The sequence below is a fragment of the Alosa pseudoharengus genome, unplaced genomic scaffold (assembly GCF_046254945.1).
Source record: "Alosa pseudoharengus isolate Yale_2024_CS ecotype anadromous, Long Island Sound unplaced genomic scaffold, YU_APseudo_1.1 YU_APseudo_1.1_scf_18, whole genome shotgun sequence".
Classification (NCBI taxonomy): Eukaryota; Metazoa; Chordata; class Actinopteri; order Clupeiformes; family Clupeidae; genus Alosa; species Alosa pseudoharengus.
This window is the reverse complement of record NW_027468650.1, coordinates 21,637,062-21,663,037: the sequence shown is the minus strand read 5'-3', so window position 1 is coordinate 21,663,037 and position 25,976 is coordinate 21,637,062. Positions and strand designations below refer to the sequence as shown.

The 25,976-nt window shown below is 42.7% G+C and overlaps 1 protein-coding gene across 2 annotated transcripts in view; it reads left to right on the top strand.

Moving 5' to 3' along the window:
* Positions 1-25,976, top strand: part of scn5lab (sodium channel, voltage gated, type V-like, alpha b) — a 110,682-nt gene that overhangs the window by 31,959 nt on the left and 52,747 nt on the right. For both annotated transcript variants that reach the window (XM_076290514.1, XM_076290513.1), the window contains exons 7-16: positions 684-944; positions 3,636-3,699; positions 10,460-10,601; positions 10,871-11,068; positions 11,379-11,537; positions 11,682-12,038; positions 17,039-17,159; positions 18,621-18,859; positions 23,065-23,238; positions 24,243-24,599. In XM_076290514.1, coding sequence (XP_076146629.1) covers positions 684-944; positions 3,636-3,699; positions 10,460-10,601; positions 10,871-11,068; positions 11,379-11,537; positions 11,682-12,038; positions 17,039-17,159; positions 18,621-18,859; positions 23,065-23,238; positions 24,243-24,599 — 2,072 coding nt within the window. The remainder of the gene's footprint in view (positions 1-683; positions 945-3,635; positions 3,700-10,459; positions 10,602-10,870; positions 11,069-11,378; positions 11,538-11,681; positions 12,039-17,038; positions 17,160-18,620; positions 18,860-23,064; positions 23,239-24,242; positions 24,600-25,976) is intronic.

Here is a 25,976-nt window from a genome sequence, read left to right as displayed (position 1 = left end):
CTCGGGATACATTTATTTTAAGAATTCTAAACAGAAGTTCTTACTGGACAAATTCTGTCTGTGTCTGGTGTCAATGACATACTATTGTGAACTGGTGACAGTAGATCAGTCACTGGAAAATATTTTTGTTTGTTTTGTAAGTGTTACATACCAGGGGAAGCCCTTTCTGTGTTGTGTGTTTTTGGTTGTCTTGCTGTGCTGTGGTTTTCATGTGATGCTTGTTGCTTTTTGTTGCTTTTTGTGGTTGCATGACGTTTTCAATGTAGTAGATTAATATTAAAGTCAGTAATACATTGTTATGTTGACATAAAATGCCACAAACATATAGTTAGCTAAATTTGGTTTTGATTTCCATAGTTGCATGTTATGCATTTGTACTGTTATGGAATTGTCTTAGAATTTAAATCATTTACACCAGTACCTCAGTGTTTCCTGGATATTCTTTTTCATTTAATTTGAAGGAGACATTCAGCAACACAATTTTATAAAACTGACATTAAATTATGAAGGCAGCTAGTGCCAGAAAGTCCCACATTAAAATGAATTATAGGGAAAGTTTACAGCAAAAGCTATGAAATCTGTTATTGACGAAAAGGCACCATATCAGGGAGAAGCACACTGCAGCACGCTGATGTCTCAGGGGTGGTGAGAGTGACCTTTCCCCCCTCTTGTCCCGCACTCAGGCCTGAAGACCATTGTGGGAGCTCTCATCCAGTCGGTGAAGAAGCTGGCGGACGTGATGATCCTCACCGTGTTCTGTCTGAGCGTCTTCGCCCTCATCGGCCTGCAGCTCTTCATGGGCAACCTGCGGCAGAAGTGCGTCCGCAGCCCCGCCCACTGCATCACCAACAACACTGTCAGCAGCCTCAGCGTCAACGGCAGCAGCACTTTCTTCTGCAACAACAAGACCTGGTCCTCCATCGAGGAGTTTGTCAACACCGAAGGTAGACGCTGTGCTGTTGGGAATGACTGAAAACCCACAATGTTCTGCCCAAGGGCAATTTCTACAGACTTCAGTAATCTATAGAGTGGTGTGAATGAATAGTGTGTGAACGTGGCAAAAAAGGCAATTAATGAATGTGGGTCAGAGAGCTGACTTTTTCCATGATTTCCATTTCCCATGTTTCAGCATTAAAGACATAAGCATATCTGACCTGAATAGTTGCAGTACGAAAGAGTGATGGTCATGCAAGCAGACTGAATCTGCCCAGGCTGAAATGCAGATAGTGCATCGGCCAGGGAGCTTTTTCTCTTTTTATTATGTGGATGTGTCTAGTGTGGCAAAATGAGACTGGAACACACTCTCTGCCTTGAGCAACATTTGTTAAAGCTTACATAATGGCATATGCCTGACGTTGATTTTAAGAGAGTCAGACCATGGAAGGTATTATTTTCAATAGTGTAGGGAAAATAACAGAATAACATTTCCTTATAAATTACTTATGACATATGTGCATTAGTAGTAATATTAAACAACAAATTAATCGATTAATTATGCAAGCTCATCTACTTGAATGCGTAGTTCTTTTCTCTTGTAGATTTTTTAGATGTGTATTCAGAATTTCCGAGTACAAGGCAAAGTAATAATTTCTCACTCTTAGGAATACTCATGTCTGCAAAAAGCACACTGTAGGTTTTTTTTTCTTCTTTTTCTGGAATGTTCTTTTTGCCCACAAACACGTCGAGGGCAGTGTCACTGTGAATTTCAGCTCCTGCTGGCATTTACCTAGGGTGAAGACACTGAGATTATTATCACAGCCTTGGTTGCCAAGACATTTCTGGGAACCTGTGCCTTTGTTATACTGCTGTATCATATAGTGTATCGGTATTTGTAATATATTTATAGTATCTCTAAAAGCAGTATCATATTTCTTCAATCATTTTACTATCAAGTCTTTGGGTTTGTTGTTAAAGACTTTCTTATCGGGGTAATGGGGGATTTTTGTATTTTAATGTGAGTGGAGTGGATAGCAGACCCGGTTGATTGTAATTTTAAGTTAAAACAGCACAGTCATTATAGGTGAGCAGACATTCATTTAACTTTAGATTTTATTTTTGGTTGATCCCATTTCATGAGAATAGAAATTAGGGCAGAACTGTCGCTCAATAAGTTGACCTGCACAAGGCGGATGTAGGGCAAAGATTTAAATAGATTGATGCTACCTCTAATCATGACCAGTCACATTGTTTGAATTACTGACTTGCAACAGAAGTTGTATAATGCACACATAGTGATAAACAAAGCATCGTTGTATAAGACACGCATGGTCTTTGCACGTAAAGCTAAAATAAATATCACCCAGCTACCACGCAAGAATGCTGTAGAGTAGCAGGATATTAGGCCTGACTACTGTTACAGTGTAAACATGCATGGAATAGTTGATGTGAGCTGTTGCTGTAGTCTTTTAAGACCTGTAAAATCACTTTTTAGGATATTTCACGTAGAATAGCCTGCATAAGATATGCCTAAAGGTGCCATGATGTTATTGAATAAGAAACCTGTTGGGGTGGTACAGTTTGTTCGACCCGCAAAGGTTATTTGATAAGAAGCCGCATTACTTTAGCCGGCTTTTGTTCTAAATACATTTATAGCACGCCGTAGATAGCATGACACGAGCCACTAGAGAGTGCGTTTAAACTGTTATTCCAGCATCTGATCAGTCCCTGGAGCGGGGGCACAGCCACAGGCTGACAAGCGCCACCGGTGGGGAGGCTTTCAGGTCTTGTTTGAGTCAGGGCAGCACAGGAGGAACATTTAAGGCCATGCTGAAACGCGGAATGCCGACAGCTGAGGGCTAAAGCGAGGGCGGTCTGCCAAGGGTCTCGCGCGGGCGAAGCCCACTCTCCAGCCCTTGCGGTCGCCCAGTGCCTCTCGAGCGCTGGAGTGGGGACAGGGTGAAAGGCAAACGGTGTGAAAATGAGGAAAGATAAAATGAAGGGCCCCGGCTGCTCAGAAGAAGGAGCACAGGCTGACCACCCAGGCCACCGTACATTGTAATCTCTTAGTCACTTTAATGGGACTGAAACACAGCTGCGGGTCCGGTCGAAATGGTGGCTCTTGCCAGGCACGCGCTGATACCATTTATATGACTTCTGAAGGAGCTGCCTTACTTCAGGGCCAAAAGTGTATCACACTAAAAGCAAGAGTGCAGTCCTAACTGTAACCTAACACCACTGGGTCTGGGTTTGTGTATTTAGTTCAATGATTACATCATTTACAATGACGGGTGGTGCACATTTCGGAATTTCATCCAATTACTATTTTTTCATGTTCTTACAAAGTGAGTTAAGCATTAGGCTTGGAATCCGACAAAGGAAAAATATGTATTGGGAGAAAGTGATAGAGAAAGTGAAAGTACATTTCTCTATATTTTTTTCTTTCTACTTAATTCTATTTCAATTATGTAAGAAACACTGTGGACAATATGATTTTGCAGGTGAAGATGGATAAAAATAAACTCTACCTCTATATCTCTATTTAATAACATCTAATCAATGCTGCTCATCCTGACTTTAGGCAAAGTGTACCATATCATACCAGTGTATTTATAGTGTTTGGGGTGTTTTTGACTGTGTGGTGGAACCATGTGCCATTTTTATGGACCCATCTTACATAGATATTTCTAATTTTTCAGACAATTTTTACAAAGTGGAAGGAGCCAAGGACGCCTTAATCTGTGGAAATGGAAGTGATGCTGGGTGAGTGTGTCTGCTTCCATACTACAAGTCTGGCCTTTGTTTGTTGTACCAAAGTATGCATTGGAAAACTTGGGCTGTGCAGGTCTATTGTTAACAAACAACTAATGAATGATCAATTATGTACTGAGAGTATTTAATCTAAAGGCATTTACAAGATTATTTACGCTAACCTACCTCACTTATGCATTAAACAGGTGAACTTTTTATGTGCTCTCCCGCTCTGTCCGATGTTACGTGAGCCTCTAATCGGTTTTGTAAGGCATCTAATTATTTAGTATACATGAGTTGTCACAGGTTGTCCTTGTCATATTTGGCTGTGACAGAGCACAAGTGGAGAAGGCCAAAGGGGCCCGAGATTAGCTGGGGGTGAAGCAGCGGATTGGATTCCAGTGACAGGGTGGCTAATGTAAACAAAGGTCTAGGGCAGCTTTGAAGGCCTGACTCAGGGAGGCTGGGTGAGTCAGCTGTTACGACCAGCCCCTGCTGCCGCGGCTTGCACTGGGAGCCGCATAGCTCTTGAGTCACATTCAGAGGAGAGCTTTCTGAGGAGCGGGTTAGATTGGATGCCAGCGTCGGGCGGCTGTGACCCCTCCTGCGCCGAGGTCAAGGAGGATTTTCAGTCATTAACTAATTACATCTTGTGTATGTTGTGTTGTCATGCGATGAATTGCTGTCATGCATGCATCTCATGTATTCTGTTGCCATGTAGTGAATTCATGATGTACAGACTTTAAAAGCAAGTTAAGTCTTAGAATCACATGAAATTGCCAAGTCTGTTTGACTGTTGACACAAATCTCAAAGAGGCTGACAAAGGGTAAACTTTTAGTGAAGCTATTTCAGAAGTGATGGTGACACCCAGTATTTCTTAGTCTGTGACCACCTACGGCTTGTCAGCTTGATGTGAGTCCCTGTTGCTTTGGATAAAAGCGTGTGCTAAATCCCACTTTACTAAGTCAGTTCAGATATGTACTAGTGGTCTATCCTCGGTATCACTGTGACGTGAGTAGTGACTACTGTATATTGTGGATAATATATGATTGACCAAGGACAGATTGGAAGATGATGTGTTCAGGTGATACCTAAAATATTGTGAAGAGATCTCACAATATAAATGATGGTAAAAGCACTTATTCACCACATGTGTCTTTGAAGCAATTAATATGAATTGGAGCAGTCTGATGGATACCACACTTTCTGACAAAGTATCGCTGGTACTGACTTTAAAATTGTTCCCCAATGAGCAATATACTGGGTATTACATCAGTTGGGCATTTTACTTCTACATTTTCACTTTACACCCCATATTGTAACAGCTCATTCAAGCTATTTATCACTCAAGTATTTTCTTTAAATGCTCATTTGTGTTAAAGGGTTTTCATTTATCGCCCCTAAAATAAGCTTGTACCATTATGATGAAGAAAGAGACGGGGGACTTAGGTGAAACCATTCTGTGAAACAGGGGTGTTGGATGATGACCAGATGAGCCATTATCCACTGTCAGTGGTCTCTGAAATGCTATAGCTGTGTACATTTCATTGCATGCTCCTATGGTTGCAAAGCAAATGCAATTAGCGCACAGGCTAGTAGCACTCACTAGTGGTAGCTGCCTACAGTATGCTTCCAGACCTGGCTGTAAATGGTTAAAACATTATCTTAAAAGCTATTCTAATCAATACAGTAATATTTCAAAAGAATTGGACGTTTTTTTTTTCAGTTGAAATGGGAATATATATCGAACATGTAATGGAAAGTGCAAGGCATTTCCCCTGAGTTATAGAGGTGGGAAGCATGTCGGCATTGCTGCCTAATAGTCTGTTGGCATAAATTATGGACTGGCCCACAGATGTTGATTGTAACATCTGCTCCCATTCAGAGAGAGACAAAGAAGAGCAGATCTGTCTGTCTGTCCCTCTGATAACATAGCATCCACAGGCGGCCTCATGTCCGGCGCTGATAACACCGCCCACAGAGCCCTGCCCTGGACTGACCACACGCACTGTGTGATACTGGACTGCAGCACTGAGGGGGCACCATGTTAGGGAAAAGTATCGCGTCATTCCAGACTATGTTTTATACCTCACCAGGTTTCTAAGATGTACATCAGCCATTATGTGTGCACCAAACATAGAATGACAAAATACAGCTTACAAAGTACAAACACATGCCAGATTGATGCAACCAGTGGCATTTCTTGATTAAAAAGCCTGATATGGCACTGCACAAATGGCCTTTTGAGGGTTTCAGTCATAATTAAATTGTGAAGAACAGGGCACCAGGATTACAGATACCGCAGGAGGGATAATCTCCCTGAAACCAGCCATGTTAATTGCAGTTACTGCAGCATAAGTCAAAAGGAGACACGGGCTGAAGCTTTATACGTCTCACTCTCAGCCGTGAGCGCTCATGGAGCGTCCATTATCCCAGGTACCCTTGCTCCCCTCATCTTGGTCCCTGTTTCAGGCTTCTGGCCTCCGCCTAATGGTTTTGCTAATGGCCGCCTTGGCCATGAAGTGGAGATCATTTAGTCTTTTCCTCCCGTTCTTTATCTCTCCTATATTTATTTCCTTTCATCCTTGAAGAGCTGAAGTATATTCACTTTACCATAAAATGTGCTTTTGTAGATTCTCTGACGAGTATGATGTATTCTCACCTATTTTGTAAGTAGTTTCTTTTTAGTCATGAGGTAGTTGCATTTTCTATTTGTAATCAACTAATATGTCTCAAAATCTTTGAGATATTCTCATAATATTAACCCTTTTGTGACCACTCCTGTGAAAACACCCATCGCCTTGCCGGTATTACTGTGGTAATTATAGGGTGTTGGTCTGTGTTGATTACACTGGTGAGACTATAAATACACTGTAATTAGGGGGCATTTTGGATGTTTGAAAGATTATATCAGTGAGCCGCCTCATAGCTTGTCCAAATGGACGGCTCATGATTTTGATCACGAGCCAGAGCCAGGCCAACTCAAAATAGCGCATGCCTCATAAGCACAGTGCCGGTGATCTTGAGTCCAACTGCTTTAATTGTTAATTAATTACAGTAATCACTTGTCAAGACAAAGGGACAGAAATCAGGGTAAAACAATGCTTTCTCTAAACTGATCAAAATAATGTACTGTGTTGCCACTGTATGTCATGTCTCTTCATCAGACACTTGTCTTGATCAGACACTTGTCTTACATTACATTTATTTATTTAGCAGACGTTTTTATCCACAGTAAGTTACATAATAAGGAATAACATTCTAGCTACAGTGCAGAGGAGACCTTAGGTAGCAATTAGCTAGTAATTGGCATGTTTTATGGAAAAAAATCTTCTAATCAACTTATAATTTTAGTATGAATATAATCAAGTAATTGAATGGGCATTATATAAAGCAATAATAAAATGTAGAACTGCAAAAAGTGATATCTTACCAAGTGTTATAATCTTATATTAAGATACAATATCTAGTTAGTATTGTTTTTAGTATAAATATACTTACTTTGAGCTTTCTTGTATGATTATTCGACTTAAAATAAGTCAAAATCTTCTTAAATTAAGACATAAAAAAATAGCAAATGTATTTGCCAATGGATTAAGAAAATGTACCTTCATTTAAGATGAGAGTTAAGATTAAATTGTCTTAAATTTTACATTTTAAAATATATTTTAATCCATTGGCAGATAAATTTGCTTGTTTTTTATGTCTTAATTTAAGAAGATTTTGACTTATTTTAAGTTAAATAATCTTACAGGAAAGCTCAAAGTAAGTATCTTTATACTAAAAACAATATTAATTTTTACACCAGATTGAGGTTATATAGCTACTTGAACAAGATTTTAGCTCAGCAGGAAAATGATTCAAAGTAATCAGAATCTGATGTAATATATAACAGCCACATTACCTCGAACAACTCACAAGTCCACGGAGATGGGCTGAAAACCTTAAGGGATGTTACAAAAAACAAACTCCTCGGGCAACAAACCTCCTGGAAACGGTTGCTATAGAAATTTCGTTGTCTTATCCTGGTAGACCTCCCTGCTAGACCTTTCCTACGCAGTGCTAATAGCCTGTGAACTCAGATTTCAGTAATTGCTTGATGAGAGATTCTCATGACTGTGGCAACACATTCAGAACGTGTGGTTTGGCAGGCGTTATAGGGATGGAAATGGTGAGAAGGTAGATGTGATCAAGTCTCTATTTAAAAGGAATAGCTAGTTAATATTGTTGTCAGTTTCACATAGTGTATGAGGTAGGGGTATAATGCTTTTCTCTTGAATGTTTTAGTGCAGTGTGTCTATGTGCTCTCACATACTCCCATAGAGTGCATCGGAAGGGAAGAGGGAGCAGTCTGTTTGGACAAACAGGCTGTGACTCGTGTTCACCTCATAGAACGTGGACTGAAACATGAGCTGTAATCTCAGGGTCTTATCAAGGTGAAGACCCCTACTTTGAAGCCTGTGGTCTCTCTCTCGCTGTTCCTCTCTCTTGCTCTCTTGGTCTCTCATTTTAGGGGCTTACAGAAGGAGAGCTAATTTTCTCTCTCTAACTAACCCTGTGAGGGGGCAGATTCCTGTCCCTGCTCTCTTTGCCAACAGCTCAAATGGGTTCCCTCCACCCTGTGCCATGAGAGCCAGAGCTGTTAATGACCAGCTCACCTTTCCTGCTCAGATGCCTGTTTGTAAGAGCGCAGACCAGGCAGCATTAAAGAACTCAGAAGCAATATTCCTCATTTATGATCATAAATCCACGTCAGTTGTTGAGTTGTTGAGTGACTCAATAAATCCACATTAAAATAGCAAAAGACACGCCTCATATATATAAATATATATATATTTATTTATTTTTGTTGTAGAAAGTGTTGCTGTTGTGACTGTTTTGCTGTGATACACAGTTTTCTGGACCAAGATGGCCTGATGCGATGTGCTCATTAGCTAGTAATTACTAATTGGCTAGTTAGTCTGCACTGGCTGAAAAACAGCATACTTGTTTTGTTGTACTCATGCTGTATTTTTAAATGGCAGAGGCAGCTTTGGGAATGCCATCTGAGTTAACTGCAGCCTGGTGCCAGTGCAACAGAGGAAGTTGCCGTTAATACTTCCTGTCATGTTGAGACTCTTGATGCCAATGGGCAGCTAATATGGAAACAAAAGAGAGGGAACCGTATTGGTTTACGGGATCAACTACCATACATATTCTGATCTACCTCCCGCTCATCACTAAACCCCAAAATAGCCCTTGTCAGGGGACCTCATACTTTGGCGATGCTTTGGACCATTGTGCTTCCAGCTTGTGGACGTAGTGACTGCAGCCTCTTTGGCAAATTGCTCCAAGTGACCAAAGTGATTTCACATCCAGATAAGTTGCAGATAAGGCTGTCAAAATATATTGTTATTCTAAGGATATCACACAATGACTATGTAATTGTTTATATACCAAGGAGAAAAATATATGTAAATGGTTCACATCGGTGTATGAAGTAATAGGATTTCTGTGGGCCTTGTGGGATGTTTACAGTAGTATTTTTTTTCCAGTCAGAGAGCATTAGGCAGAGAGAACAATACTTTGGGAAAGCCCTTTTCCCTTGAGATTACACTATTTTGTTTTTCTCTGATTCCTATGTTGAGCCCATCAAAGAATGTGAAAGACACAACAAAATACCATTGTTTGTAGAATGAATAAACTTTTGAAAACATAAAACTAAGGTAGGGTAAGCACATCTGTGCTAGTCCTGGAGTAGCTCAGCAAGCAGTGCCAACTGAAAGAGTTAACCCAGAGTGCCAGTAAGTGATGTTCTGTGTGAGTCAGTGTTTACATTGTGTGAGAGGACTGGAGCTGAACTTGGCTTCGCTATCAGCCTGTGGAGCTCCACCATCACTCCCCCTGTCCCCCGACCTCCCACCTCCCCCCTTGCATTTCATATGCCACCTCCCCCTTGCCATCCCATCCGCATTGAATTGAAGTGGCCCTGTCCATTATCACGTCCTCCAGAAACACACCGAGGTGTCCGACAGCGATAGCGCCCATCGTCCCACACCCTCACACCCGCCGTATGTCACGGTGGCTGGAGGGCCGCTGGCCCCGGAGCCCGCAGGCAGGGCCAGGGGGTGGGGGGGGGTTGCAGAGAGAGGCTGGCGGGCAGGGGAGAGACAGAGTCGTTGTGGAAAGAGTGGCGCGCGGGGCCAGGCTGGCACATTTGGTGGCGCCATGGGCCTCTCAGCTCGGCCCCGCTGACAGTCGGCTGACCCCCGCCACCCATCATGCGACCCCCTCGCCGCTCGTCACAGGCGAAGTGTCGGAGGGGCCGTGCACACTTTGGCCCGGGGGCTCGGCGACTCACGTGGGGCGGCACATGGGTGCATATCTGCACGGTGGCATCATCTTCCTTGCCTCAGGCAGGGGTGGAACTGTGTGTTTGTGTTATGAGCTACAACAGTGGCTATATACAGTAAAGTGGTCTACACCGTGGTCCCCATACCCTATCACGTCCTAGTTAATGTGCTGTTTTGTTCACATTTCCTGTGACCTTCAGGGTATCACGATACAGCCAAATGAGCGTTCATGCACCATTATTAATTACTATTGGAGTAATGGGAGTGCAGACTTGTGAGTCAAAAGCATGCATTCAATTTGGCAGCACTGTGCTCATTCCTAAGTGCATATTTGGAGAGATACTGGGCTTGAACACTTCAAGGATTTTGTCGTTGCCCTCAATAACTCCCACATAACCAAATGGACACATCTATCTTGTGTCTGTTTTTTTTTTCACAGGAAATGTCCAGATGGGTTTGAATGTATGAAGACGGGACGGAACCCTAATTATGGCTACACCAGCTTTGACACCTTTGGCTGGGCATTTCTATCACTCTTCAGACTCATGACTCAAGACTACTGGGAAAATCTCTATCATCAGGTAATGATGCAAAGTGCTCCACTCCATGTAGTGTCAATTAAATATTTTCAAATGTTCAGCGGCACTGCGTAAAACTAAAGGTTAAATTGATTACATCTCTCTCTTAATCAGACTGTGTAGCAGATCACGCATTGATATAATTCTCAACATTTTAAAACAGTAATATGGAACAGGATGAATGGTAGTGCTTAAATGCCTCCATGTCGATATTTAGAGTTGTACTGTAGTGAAATGCATAATATGGAATCTTTATTGACATCTCAACCTAGACGTTACGATCAGCGGGGAAGACCTACATGGTATTCTTTGTGGTGGTCATCTTCTTGGGCTCCTTCTACCTGGTCAACCTGATCCTGGCCGTGGTGGCCATGGCCTACGAGGAGCAGAACCAGGCCACCATCGCTGAGGCCCTGCAAAAGGATCGGGAGTTTCAGCAAGCCATGGAGCGCCTACGCCAGGAACAGCAAGTACGTCTCCCAACTCACTCAGTCCAGCAGAGCAGCAGCAGCCTAAACGATTCAAGGCGCTGGTGCGATATTGGGCTGTTAGCCTGTTTATAATATTACAGACATCTCGAACAATTGAGAAGATGACACTGCTGGGATATATGATGTGATTTAGATGTCATGTCTGCATCCGTAGATCGCAGATATTGCAATGAGCTGTCTGGTGTCTGTCTATCCATCTATTTAAGCTTCTCTGAAACTCGAACCAACAACTTTTAACTATCTTGTTTTTTTCCTCACCTTCTTTGTCATACTCCCCCTCACTATTCAGAAAGTGACAGAGACCGAGTCGATGATTTCCCCAGATCTGTCTCCATACGTTCCCTCAGAAGAAAAAGCTCGGAGGAAAAGCCAAAGAACATTGTCTGAGGGGCCAGAGAACGAGTGTGAGGAGAAATCACAAAAAATCGATACGATAGAAGGCATGAAGGTGAGTCAGACTTCACAAATAAGGGACAATGACAGTAATAGTCATTCGACAGCATGAAGACAGCGATGTAGGAAGTGACTAGTCTGTGGTGGGTATTCCAAACCCACTTTCCTAACACTCCTGTTTCTTGACTGCTCTACCCAGCACACAACACACGCGTTTCTCGTCCGCACGCTGTCATCACGCACCAGGAGGGGCAGCCAGGTCAGCATCTTCAACTTCCGGCCACGCAACAAGGACTCCGAGGCGGACTTCGCCGACGACGAGTTCAGCGTCCACGGCGATGCCGACAGCCGGGCGGGATCGCTGGCGCTGCCCTGGACCAAGCGCCGCACCAGCACCCAGAGCATCGGCAGCCACGGCTCCGGCGTCTTCTTCCCCAGCCTCAACATTAACGGCAAGCTCTTCGTGGCCATGGACCAGAACGGGATGACAGGCCAAGGGCCTCTCACAGCACTGCCTCTGCCCGCCTGCACCATGGAGAAGGTCAAAGAAGAAAGTGTGAGTACATCCATGACTAATCAAAAATATATACTGAAAATATATCTTTGTTTAACATATATTGAAACAGCATATGATATATTTAAGATAGCACGCAGTTTACAGAATAGGAGACATTTAGTGGAGATGTGCATGTGGGATGGTTCAGTGGCTGTTTCTGTGACAGCAAGCATAGCCACAACATGTCCAGTTGTCAATATTGAGGGGATTTTCAGTTATTCAACTATTTCAACTATTGTTATATTAAATCTTTGTTAGCAGGGCTCGAATTATCTTTTTCTCTTTAAGGGGGTCTCTCTCTCATAAAAAGTTGGCACATCCAGTACATAACCTAAAGGCGATACAATTAAATAGCCTAGGCGCGAGTGGTGCTTTTGCGCAGTAGGCTATGCGCAAGACTATAACTTGACAGATTTGATAGAAATTGATTCATTTTAATTAATTTCAACATATTATTGATTGCAATAGTCCATATTTCATTTAAATTTCACAATACAAAAAAATAGACTAAACTTAGTTTAGTCTGAGTGCCATTCTCAATTTCACAACGTAACTCATTTGAACCATAGCCTCAGATAGGCTAAAACACAATAATGCATGTAGGCCTAGTCTTTATACACAGGGAAAATGCACTAACTGGCAGAAATTAATAAAGCCATTGCAGCCAAACTACGTTCTAGTATTATAGGCTAATGTACACATAGTGATATCAACACCGGGGTGTTCAGTCGTCTCGTGTTGAACCGTGGAAATAAATAGACGAACAATTTGGAAATGTGCACTGCGTGATGAGATGTTGTCGGGTAGCCATTGAATATTCCGCCATCAGAGATTGCTAACAGGTGTTTCAAAATATCTGGGAACTTTCCGGAGCTCTGAATGGCAGATGAAAGTTGCAGATCAATTCACACAATCATTGAAGTAGGCTGTATTATTATGGGCCATAATTTATGGCTTTGTCAATACACGGGTTTCCCGTTTACCAACAAAACTAGATGCGCGCGCAGCCGGGAGGCAGAAGATGCTTGGTGGCCGTCCACAACGTTATAAACTTAACCTAAATAGTCGGCTGCTGTAAGCTACAATCGGATTTTTTTGTATACCCCTGTTGTCTCAATGATAATAACATCTCATTTCAGACTATATTTCAAAGTTTGACGTTCATTTGGATTATTAATATAACATCGTATTTTGTCATTTTTGGCGAAGACATGCATTCAGTTAGGGATATTGAATATATTTAACATTCTCTAGCCATCGTGATTTCGAATTGGTGCAGTTTTCAGCACAAAAACTCATTTTATCCTTTTGCTCTTTTGCATTGCTCTATGCTGTTCTGTGGTGCTTTCTGCCTCTTGGTTGCGCACGCATGTTTTCGTGACGTTCCATAGAAATCCATGTATAGACCTCTCCAGAATAAGTCCCGCCTCCGTAAGTTCCGTATCCATCCAACCTTCGGTCGTCAAATGTCTATGGGAAATAACATGGCGTTTTGAAAGATCGTACCTGTCAAACTCTGTAGGTGACAAAGTGGAAAAAGCTGGTGGGCAGATTGGCCTACACACTTCTGCCATCTTCAGCCATGTTATTTCCCATAGACATTTGACGACCGAAGGTTGGATGGATACGGAAGTTACGGAGGCGGGACTTATTCTGGAGAGGTCTATAAACATAGAAGAGGCGAAGCGGAAGTTCAACAACAAACAGGACTTTTGCATCAAAGCAGGACGACTTCTTCGAACTTGCGAGTGCTGTCAAATCGATATTATGCTGTTTGCTCATATATAGTGGTGTGATGGTAAAGTGCAGTCATGCTGCGTTCAAGAGCGTAGGGTACATGCAGGTCTACATCCAGTAGTGGCCTATATTTTAAATTAACGTAGCCTAGCCTACTGGTAAGAGATCGTACAGGGATGGATAATGAGCGTTGTTTAAGATTAAATTACAATGCCAGAGACCCCCTCAGATTTTTGACTTTGTTGTTTTTATGGGAGCCAGTCCTCACTCTAAAGGAGCTCGGCTCCCTCTGGCTCCCACGTAATTCGAGCACTGTTTGTTAGTCATATTAAAACATTAATATTTTTCAGTTGTTTTTAGATGCATTTAAATGGTGTGAGTGATAGTATCATTCTGCGAATAGTGTATTGATATGCAAGGACAGGAAAAGTAACAGGAAACGATCATTCATGACATGGAAGTAGAAATCACTCTACTGAGAAAATTCAAAGGGAATTTTGAATATCAATATTTGAGAGGATTAGCAGGCTCCAGTTTCTGAATGCATTGCAAATTATAACATTTTGTCTACATTCACACTGCTTGAATTGCTACATTCACACTGCTTGAACTGCTTTGGCACAAGGGATTTTAACATCTAATCCTGTGTATTAATGTAATACACACAAAACTTACAGATAACATATCTACCTATACAATGAAGCAGCTTTCATTAGTGCAACAAAATCTGAACAAGGGATAATCTATCAGTGAAGAATAGAAAAGAGTCCCCCTCACTGTCAGACAACAACAACAACAACAAAAACACACAATCAAAAACATAAATGTTGTACTTATAAAGGGTAGAGGCACATAGTACTTTACAATCTATACAAACATACTATACTATAAGAAGCACAACAAAGGTAGAAATCCATTTCTTTGATTCTCAGCTCTCAGCTCAACTTGTCTTTCCATCGTCTTGTAAGGATTACTTACAGTACTATTCTATACTATAAAAAGGCCTATATACTCGTATTACTTTTTTGCTCACTAAACAGAAATGTATTCAAACTCTCAAACTCTACTAAATATTCTAACAGAAATATTGTGGTGCTTGTGGTATTCTGTATGAAAACACTAGAGATGTCACAGGATATAAAGTGTGGTTAGAAATAACACAGTGCAGACAGGTTGAAAGTCCAGTGATCCAGAAAGCAACAAATAAGAAATAAAAACAAACAAGCAGAACAGTGTGACCCCTTTCTGAGAACATCTAACGCGTCCATGATCAGAGTCGGTCTAACTGCTCTTGGTGACATCGGTTCTAACTGCCACCCTCACCCACCCCTGCGAATGTACTGACTTTCAATGTTTTCATTACAGTAATATATCTCATTATTAAACAGCAGACCCGGGGTTGTCCATGAATGCTAACCCCCCCCCCCCCCTCCCCACGACTGTCAATAAACTGAAAAAATAAATCACAGACATTCTAAGAATTCTTCAACGAAGAAATCATGATTCATTGTGCTGGTTTGCTGATGATGCCTTATCAGTGAATTATATCTCAGAAATCATGCAAAACCTTCAAGTGTTTCACATCTGATGGATTAGATATGAAGGGTTAATATTTGACAGATTTAATATGAAGGGTTTATTTGTAAAGTGTAGCCAAGACTAGAGGGCTTGTATAACTCCCAAACAGTCAAGATTTATCTCAAATAAAGCGGAGAGAACTCCAGAAAGCTGTTTGGTTGCTCAGGGCGGTTGCCTTGACTCAATTCTCTGCTGGGGTGAGGGTTGGGGGTGCATTGGGTGCCCTGTTGTCCTGGCAATGCAGCCATGGTAACGTAGCAACAGATGCTGAAGGAGAGGTGCTCTGGTGTTCCACAGGCTCACTCGGGGGAGACTGAGTGGCCTGGAGTTCCCCTCACACCGAAACAGTGTGGTGGTGGGCGGTGATGTGGGCCGAGACAAAGTGCCCGTGCGTCACAACTTTGATTACCTGGGATCAAAAAGCCATTATATAATCAGAGTGTCATTGCTGCAGACAAATAAGGAGTAATTGACTCTCGGCCCTTGTAATTTAAACAAAGTGGACCGGTACAGTGTCACTGTTGTCAGACTGGCCCAAAATGTACTGTTGATATAGCAGGAAATAGCCAATGTGAATGTTTTGTAAAAACATATAAAAATTCTGATTACAATTTTACATTGTTGAAGGCGCTACTGGCATTTTTTATCATGAGCAACAACAACAACAACAACAAAAAAACACTTTTTAAGCAATCAATAATAATTATGACTGTGAATACTCGTATGTGTGTTTGTGTGCTTGTGTGCACTGAGCACACACACACACGTTTGTGCACAGCATTGGGTTCGTGATTGTGTGTTGTGGCTTGCTCTTCCCGTTGCCATTGACCTGACATCGGTTTTGAGCCCCTCTACCCAAACCCCACTCAATGCCCTTCCTCTGTGGGGTCATAGTGAAAATTGTGCATCAGCGTGAAGGGTCCGCCTGAAGTGACGTCTCGTGCCCAAGCCCCGGCCCATCCAGAACAGCATGTGCATGCCAAATGCAGTCAGGCCCGCGACTCCCGCATCACTCACAAAACCAATCAGGCTGACTCCTCATCCATGTGCCGGCACCGCAGAGTCGTGTGTTTTCTTGTTTGTCTCTTTGTTTATTTTTGTTGCTGTTGTTATTGTTTGGCTGTGGCAGGACTGTCACGTAAACATGCTATCTGACAGACTACCTGCTGTTAGAGTTTAAGTGTTAATTCTCAATTTCATATCATAATTTATTGATATGTAATGCGGTTTATTGCAGCTGAGATTTATTATTTTTCATGTTTTTTGGCACTGCAAGAGACCTTTTCAGTTGGATTGTGCGAGCATAAAATGCACATGCCTTGGCCTTTGTTTCCTCTTGATTTTTTTTTAAGGATTGAGGTCACTAAATTGTTTGTAGCCTTTCATATGTGCACTGACATTATGGGTCAGCTACCCACAGTGTACAAAAAAATACTTTTGGCAGATATTACACAAGCCCCAGTAGAAGCTGTTAAAAAATAACAAATCAAATAAACACGATGTCCACCATGCATAAAGGCTAGTAAAAACACTCAGTTTGCCTTCCTTAGTGTTTTCACAATGATAAAAAGTACAACTAGATGCTTGTTAGCCTTTTACTTGGTGTTAAAAGTGGATTGGTTCATTCCTTCATTTGTTTTGCCTCACTGGTGTCTACTGATGTGTTTTTGCCGTTCCTCCGGCAGGGTCCCAACTCCACCAATGAGCTGAGCAGCATGCTGCTCCCCAGCCCCATCTCCATGGAGGAGATCACACGCAGGGATCGCGCCATGAGCGCGGCCAGCTACCTCACCGATGCCATGGAGGGTGAGACACACACACACACACACACACACACACACACACACACACACACAGACACACTCACACTCTCTCTCTCTCGCACACACACACACACACACACACACTCTCTCTTTCTCTCTCTCTCTCACACTCTCTCTCTCTCTCACAAACACACACACACACTCTCTCTCTCTCACTCTCTCTATCTATCTCTCTCACACTCACACATACACACGCACACACACGCACACACAATTGATGGCAAAAACAACAACAAAAAAAAATTCTATTCTAAATTCTCTATTTCTGTTCTGAATTTCTACATTTAAAATAAAAAATTTAAAAATGTTGATAGAGCTGTAGAGCTTAGCTGTAGAGGTAAGCATATTGATTCCATCCAAAACATAAATAAAAGCTTTTTTAGATAACACGACTACACTTTGACTACAACAATTTTGTGCAGTAAAAGACAGTAACATCAGTTTTGCCCCATACCTTTGGTCATGATTTAAATAATGTGAAGAAATAGCATAGAAATAAATAACACCATATGAAAGACCTCCCCATCTGCTCTCTGTGTTCTCCCCTGAGAAATCTCTTTCTGTGTACCACAGTCAGTGTAATCCCTTTGGCGACCCAGATGAAGCAGTTGCTCTATGCTATCACATTGAGTTCACAAAGGAAGAAACCAAACTTTGTATGTTGCTTATAATGCAAAATCCAAATCCAATTATGTGAAGAGACTCATGAGGTCTAAATTATCTAGCTCACTGTCACTGGAAATATGATATCAATCCCGATGGCTTAGTGAAATGACTTGAATTACATTTATCAGATGGCGGTGAACCAGACGCAGCTGTCCCATGTGGTGATTTTGATAGCTAAGTGAAAATGTCTGCTGTAGTTTAGATGAAATTGAAGTATTCATATGGACCAGATATTACTATATATCCTCTACAATAGGTTTAGGTAACGGTGAGTTGCTTTGAAATAATCACATTAAAAGGAAAGTAATACTGACACACATATTTACTTGGTGAGATGTAGCAGAAGACATGTTTTTGTCTCAGCTTTCCTCTTACCATTTATCTAATCGTTTGTTACGGGGCATGAATTGTTGCATACACCTCCACTGTTATAAAACACAATCCGATTCAACTTTTATGAACGTCAGTCTATTGTTCAACCACTAGACCTGGGCGTAATGCTCATTTACAAAAAATGTATTTAGATCATTTAGATGATTGCCTGTACTTTTTGTACAGGGATCCCTGTGAGGTAGTTCTTTGAAATGCCTGCAACAATTTAGAAAATGGTCGGATGTGAATAATTGTCATCTAGTGAGTCTGCGAAGTGGATATACTGTACATGCATTAAGTGAGGTGACTGAAGAATGACTGCTAATAGCCCGAGCACATAATGCTTGCCACTCAGCTCCTGAGTTCACTCAGCCTACCCTTTCTCTCCCCCTCGCGTGTGTCACAGAACTGGAGGAGGCCCATCAGAAGTGCCACCCCTGCTGGTATGCCTTCGCCCACAAGTTCCTGATCTGGAGGTGCTGCCCCAATTGGCTCCGGTTCAAGGAGGTCATCATGTTCATGGTGATGGATCCCTTCCTGGACCTGGCCATCACCATCTGCATTGTCCTCAACACCCTCTTCATGGCCATGGAACACTACCCCATGACCGAGGAGTTCAACACCATGCTCTCCATCGGCAACCTGGTGAGCAGCATTTTGCTTTCTTGGCATTCTTTTTTTATGAGCAATGGGACTTGTTTGAAGGGGGAAGGCAGCCGACCATCACTTGTTCCGTCTCTCATTAACTGGACCTTATTACATTTTGTATGTTGCTGGCACCGTTGGACATACGAGGTCAAGTATAGAAAGGCTTGATACACCTGATTGCATTTGAACTTTTTTTTTGCTAGCATGGCTGCAACATAATGAGAACTTTAAAAAGGGGTGGTGTGGGTTAGGGCGCCCTTCAGGGAGAAGGAACTTAACTGACGGAGACAGCTCAGCTCTAATGTTTCACAAGGAACTTTGCCAAAGGTGACGTTGGCATGGGGCTTTAGAGTTTAAGCTGCCATTAAAAGGCCACTGCAGTAGAAAGTACAGTCTGCAGCACATTAATGCATTCATTTGAAGTGTTAAGCAGGACGGGGCAAACAGTTTTACATCAACTGCCCTCAAAAGCAGGACGTTTGATTAGCGCAAGGTTAGCTGGGACAGGTTTCTAAACTCTAACCGCTGATGACACATGACGTTGCTTTTGGCAAGAACTAGGAAGCAAAGAGCACACGTAAATGGAAAAGGACAAAGGAATGTGATATGGTCAAATGAATCCACTCTAGGCATGGCTCAGGTGCACCTGTCCACCTAGAGGGCAAGGTCAGTGCCAATCATGATGTACTCATTGTTAGTAATCAGCGACATGCCATGTTATAGTACTCCTCTATGCCTGGTGCCATGACCCAACACAAAGACCTTGCAAGAACCTCAGGAGGACATGGTAGAGACGCTGGACACAGTGTAATGTTCTTTTATGCATACTGTAATGTCATGCACTTAATATAATGTTATTGATATCTAAATATAGCCACATGCTGTTGTCTGACTTTGTGTCTGCCCATCTACTTATGAGGGATATTATCAATCATTTCATGTTTTTGTTTTTCTCCTCCATTGAAGTATTTATGTGCTGAAGGTGCCTCTTCATCTTTGTTGTTTTTCAGTATATGAAATAAGTCACTGTAGGACAGCCGACTCCCGAGCATTTCTCGCTCCAGTTGCTCCGTGCAGTGTCCTGACACGGTGGACAGTGTTTATTGAACAGGAGGCCCAGAGCAGTCGCAGTCACAGCCACCTTAGAGCAGGGTCGAGTGAGCAGGTTCGACGATGAAGCCGCTGAAAAATAGACTTACCCCTCTCTCTCTGTCCCATGTCGTGTTTGCATGACCGGCACCATTACTGTCTTTGTCACCTCCGTCTGAGCCGAAGTTGAAAGGCATCACTAGCCAGTGGCGTCCGGTGCAAGCTAACGGCTCGCTCTTGGCTGGAGGCTACGACAGTCATCAAATGGCTGTCTCTGTCACTTGTTCGCTTTGTGTTCACTGTCAGCGTCTCTCGTGACACAGGGGTCGTGGCCTCATTTTTATGACAGGACAGATTTACAGTGTGAGCTGGAAAGCCATGTAATCAGTTTGTACAGACATACAAACTGATTACCGGAGCTACAGACCAAAAAAATGATAGACTCCTTAAGTTGAGAAAGTAACTGCTGTATACTGTACTGAAACTGCTTATACTGTAGAAGGTGAACATTACCCTTTTGTTTATATAATGAGAATGGCAAGGTTTGTTTTGGATGACACATGACTAATTCTCTGTTTTAATGATGCCTTGACTAGTTGAGGGCAGCTTATTGATGTCTCTCTGGAGGTGGCACAATGCTCTGCAATGGTTGGCATCTCTTCACCTGATAGGTACTGTAGTTGCTGCTCGTGCCATCTTAACCGTTACCTACCCTGTTGTGGTTTGCGGCCTCTATGGCTAGGCATGCTCCTTTGCCTCGTCCCCGACCAAAACACTGTCAAATGTCAGCTCGTCTCTTCCCATTGGTGGCGGAGCGTGAGGTGGTGTGAGCAGAATCCGAGGGTGTCATCGGTGGCGTGTCCCCAGAAACATGCTTGCTCTGCATGGCCCTGGCATGACGAGAGAGAGAGAGATGTCTCTCCGGCAGACAGGACAGGAGAGAGACAGACAGGCGTGTCTGAGTCAGCTACTCCGTGAGTCACGGCTGCCGTGATGTGTGGTGCCGTGCACCCTCTTTGCTCCATGTCTCCTGCAGCGGCTGTTCTGAGTGGAGGGCTTTATTTAGGGTCTACAGGATTTGTTTATCAATTACTATACATCACACGATATGCTAACTCACGGGAATTGCTGCATTTTTGGCACAGAGTTAAAGGAACATATTGTGACAACCATGAAGTGGATTGTTACATAGATTTAAACAACATGTCAGAGGCTTCCAGAAACATTTACTGTTATATTGTTTATTGAATGGCAATGTTTTTAGTAAAGAAAAATCACATAACATAACAGTCATGTCTGTGTAACAGCCATTAACATTTTTTAGCACCTGAAACCATTTTGTCTTGATGTGTCATTTCAACATGTTACATTTATGTAAAACTTGCTATTTAATTCATTGTGTAAAATATGCATAGGTATTTTAGCTTGTAGCTATTCTTTAGCAGATATGAAAGTGAGTATAATGGCGTTAGATACACAGCAAACTGGCATCACCCAGTGGTAATATCCTGCCCACCCCACCTTTGAGATCTATGTAAAGCTGTCATTAAAAAATGTGGGCCGCCAGAAACCGATATGATAACAAATGGTGCATCAATACTAATGTGTCCAGACCCTGGGCAAACTCTCGGTATATTTTGGGATGCATTGTCTGTGCCAGCCATGGCGAGGTGTGGTCAGTGTCACCATGCATTTCTAATAGATGCAAGACTCTCTAGTAGCCGCAGGGCTTTCTCTTTCCAAAATAATGAGAACATGTCATACTGGGCAATAAACTCATGTAGACTATAATATTCCAGTGGCATTTGAAAGAGCTTGTTATAATTGATGAAGTATTCTTCTGAGAATATTCTTTGGGTTAATGCAATGTGGCCAGACCTTTTGGAAAGGTGTGTTTTGACAGTAAGTTACTTGAGGCAAATAAAAGATAGAATCCAATCTGAAGTCAAGTTGAATCTGAGGGCATATATCTTCCAGTGAGACTGTAAAGATCCTCCTCATATTTCTAGGTTTATTTTTAAAAAAGGGGGAGTAGTTATGCTTTAAGTGGCTGATAAAGAGTATAGACATTGTAATCGATCAGTTAAACAAGGTGTTATGTCTTCATTAATTTCTTGTCAGTGCGTATTTGAACACATAGCAAAATGTGTGAAGTAGGGCTGAAAAGTCTGACTTTCAAGGGCATTATAGGAGACAGTTTGAATGGTTCATTACCGGATGTGACCTACGCCAAGTCCACTCAAGTTAAAGCAAATGGGCAAGCCAGACATGGCTGGGTAAGTCTGGCAGTCTGGGAAGTTCCAGCCATCTAATGCTAGGGTCAGGGCTTCCCAGAGCCTGTCTCTGATGCTGAGACCCAGCCTCTCACACCCTCCCCCACCCCCACCCCCATCACCACCACCCCTGCTCCACGAGAGTGTCACGTATCCCATGTCACATCCAACCAATCATCTCTCAGGAACAACAAGCAGAGTGCAGACAGGGAAGCAGAGAAGAAAGACAACAAAATCACAACAAACCACAGACCTGTCACAGCTGTTCCAGACCTTTCTCTGTGTGTGCAGTCTTTCACCACCAACCCCCCCCCCCCCCACACACACACACACACACACACACACACATTCACACACACACACACACACACACACACACACACACACACACACACACACACCAAACACCACCCCCACCCTCCTTCCACCTACACACATTGCCCACAGACACACCTCTTGTTTCCTGTGACAGTGGACCAATCCGTCATGCCAACATGAAAGTGCCAAGGATGTGCCTAAAACAGCGTTTTTAAAAAGCATAGACTGAGCATATTTCATTTTAACTGGAACACAATATTAGAGCTTTGCTTGCACAACTATTTACAGAAACATAATGTAGAGTTCCCATCTGCTCCCTCAGTTCAGTGATATATTTTCTCCAAACTTAACAAACACTTGAAAGATACTCAATTCTTGCTGGTTGGACTACAACTTTTGAAAACAGACTATCATGCACTATTGTTACAGTCTGTGAAGCTGGCCTTTCCTAGAGTACAACACAGGAATAGCCAGAACAACTCTTGTTTTTGTTTTCCTCACTGTTCTATTTGTCCCTTAAAGGTTTTCACTGGGATCTTCACTGCTGAGATGGTCCTGAAGATCATCGCTCTGGACCCGTACTTCTACTTCCAGCAAGGCTGGAACATTTTCGACAGCATCATCGTCTGCCTGAGCCTGATGGAGCTGGGTCTGTCAGACGTGGAGGGCCTGTCCGTTCTACGATCCTTCAGACTGGTAACCTCTCCTGCCTGCCCGTGGACATTCACACTTGCCTCTCCGTGTCCTCCTCCTGTCACTATACCTGCTGTCCGGCTGACTCCTGCGCTGATGACGATCAGTGCTGCGGGCATGGAGTATATTGCTCCCCGTAGGCAGCTCTGTGAAGTCAGCAGAAGAGTGGAGTGGGCCTTGTCCTCAGCAGCTCTTTTGCAGTCCCATGTAGACTTCTAGAACCTCACTTGCTGCCTTGCCCTTTCGCACACTGGAGACATGGATGTTCCTTAAGCCCTGCTCTCATTCACAGTGAATAGAACATCGCCTGTCACTTGTTGTGCAACGTTTTACGTCACTAGTGGTCATTTCCCTGTATTTCACTGCATTACATTAATATTCCATGGTCTCTTGTTGCTAGTTGCCATATGAATGGGGTTTTATACCAAAGTTAAGCTTAACATAATGTTAACTTCTCATTTTATATCTTAAGGTTGGTCTTTGTGCCACATTTGACTCGTTAGTAAAAAATATTCAAATGTGGGTGATGTCAGTGATGAGCAGGATGATGACATAGGTTAAAGTGTCAAAAGTTTACTTTTCCTGACATTGACTCACCTGAACGAAAATATGTGTGAGCTACTGTACATGCCCACTTTGTCCAGAGGTATATCCTGTCCACCTGTGGAGTCCTGTGCTTTAGTTAAGCCTTCACTGTGTGAGACAATGCCAAGGTTGGGTTGCTAAGTAATCTGTTAAAGTCAGGAGATTACTGTCGTTTCCACAGTACACTGAGATGGCATCCAAACGAAAGCCAATTCTCAAAGGAGTGAAACTGACACTGTATTTACCAGACTGGCCTTTCAGGAATAAAGCCAATGTCCTTGTCTGAAGAGCACACATCAAAACAGTCCGTAATAAAATAAACTGACAAGCAATAATCACTCTCTATAAATATAAATCTTTACTGCTGTGTTTGATGTTGATTACTGTTCTCACCTGTATCCTTTCTGTCTCCTTCCTCTTAGTTGAGGGTTTTCAAGCTGGCAAAATCATGGCCGACCCTGAACACCTTGATCAAGATCATTGGCAATTCCGTGGGCGCGCTGGGGAACCTCACCCTCGTCCTGGCCATCATCGTCTTCATCTTTGCCGTGGTCGGCATGCAGCTCTTCGGCAAGAACTACGAGGTGTGCGTGTGCAAGATCTCCAAGGATTGTACGCTGCCACGCTGGCACATGAAGGACTTCTTCCACTCATTCCTCATCGTGTTCCGCGTGCTGTGCGGGGAGTGGATCGAGACCATGTGGGATTGTATGGAAGTGGCGGGCCAGCCCATGTGCCTCCTGGTCTTCATGTTGGTCATGGTCATCGGGAATCTGGTGGTAAGTCATGTTGTCTCATCACACTTTTGCCTATTCTGTCGGGGCTTTTACATGGAAAAGGATAGATCTGGTTATATGGAGCGGCTAAGGTCATGGTCTAATTCGCCTGTGTATGGATTATTCAATGTGGATCATTGTGACTGAATTGACTTAGGAGCTAAAAGCTGAAGCTCTGGCTGTGCTTCTTGTGAAATGGTTGTGAAGCCCCATGGAGTGGACATTTAAAACCCTACGCTTTCTTGATGGGGTTATTTCCAAACCATCCTGTGTTACTCTGTAAACAATCTTATCTCTAACTTAATCACATTTGCATAATTCATTGTAGAGTAGTGCCAACTATGTAACTGTTACTCATTTTTTTCAGAGGGCATTCTTGGTTATGTGATTTGTGAGGAGATAAAGCGGTCCTTTTCAGATAATGTCATTTCAATTATTACATTGAATAGTATTTAATTTCAGCACTGGTAACATTTTATTTGCTTTGTATATTTAATACATCAATTGTCAGGCTATCATACGCAATATCTTAGAATATATTATAAAAGTGTAAACGACAGCTTCTGAGAGACATCAGCAGTGTGCTCACTCAGATACAGGGCTGCTCCACAATTATTTCGGTGAAAAGGTTGCTGGGTGCCGGTTGTCAGCTCGGCCCAGTTTTGGATTGCACAAACACAGTCCTCCCATGTCACTGTCAACATCACTGGCTTGCCTCTCTCTACAGCTGCAAGAGGATGCTTCTCTCTCTCTCTCTCTCTCTCTCTCTGTCGCTCTCATTCGCTCTCGTTCACTCCCCCCTCCGATCCCTTGTTCTCATGTCTGCCGTGGCTGGGGTTTTTGGCACAGCCTGGGGCGAATCTTTATGACTTTTTCTGTAATGGCATGACAACAAAAGTCCTTGGGGGTTGGGGGCTCACTCCAGGGGGACACCCTGATAGGTCAGATGGCTCCATATCTACAGCTGCTTTGGGGGTGGCGTTTGGTGTGTTACTGAGAGCTTTTTGAAGGACCCCCCTCATTACCCCGTCCAAAATTCAGGTGTGGCGTCCCAATACGATAGCATTGGGAAATGTCAATGAGGACTGAAATGTCAGACGGTCATGCTTTGTGACCATGGGTTTTAAAAAGAGGTTTATTTGATAGATTTATGGCTTGATCACTGTTACGAGTGGGGCTTGAGATACTCTGCAGTTATTAGCCTACTTAGATATCAACACAGCTAGCATTCACTGTATTCAATAGCATTACATAGCATTACAGATATAGTGAGGTATCAAAAATCATGACTCAGTTAATTCTTAATTACGTTTAGCTGCCCAAAGTCATCAGTGCTGACAACATAGTATTTTGATATTGAAGCATATTAAAGATTATTTG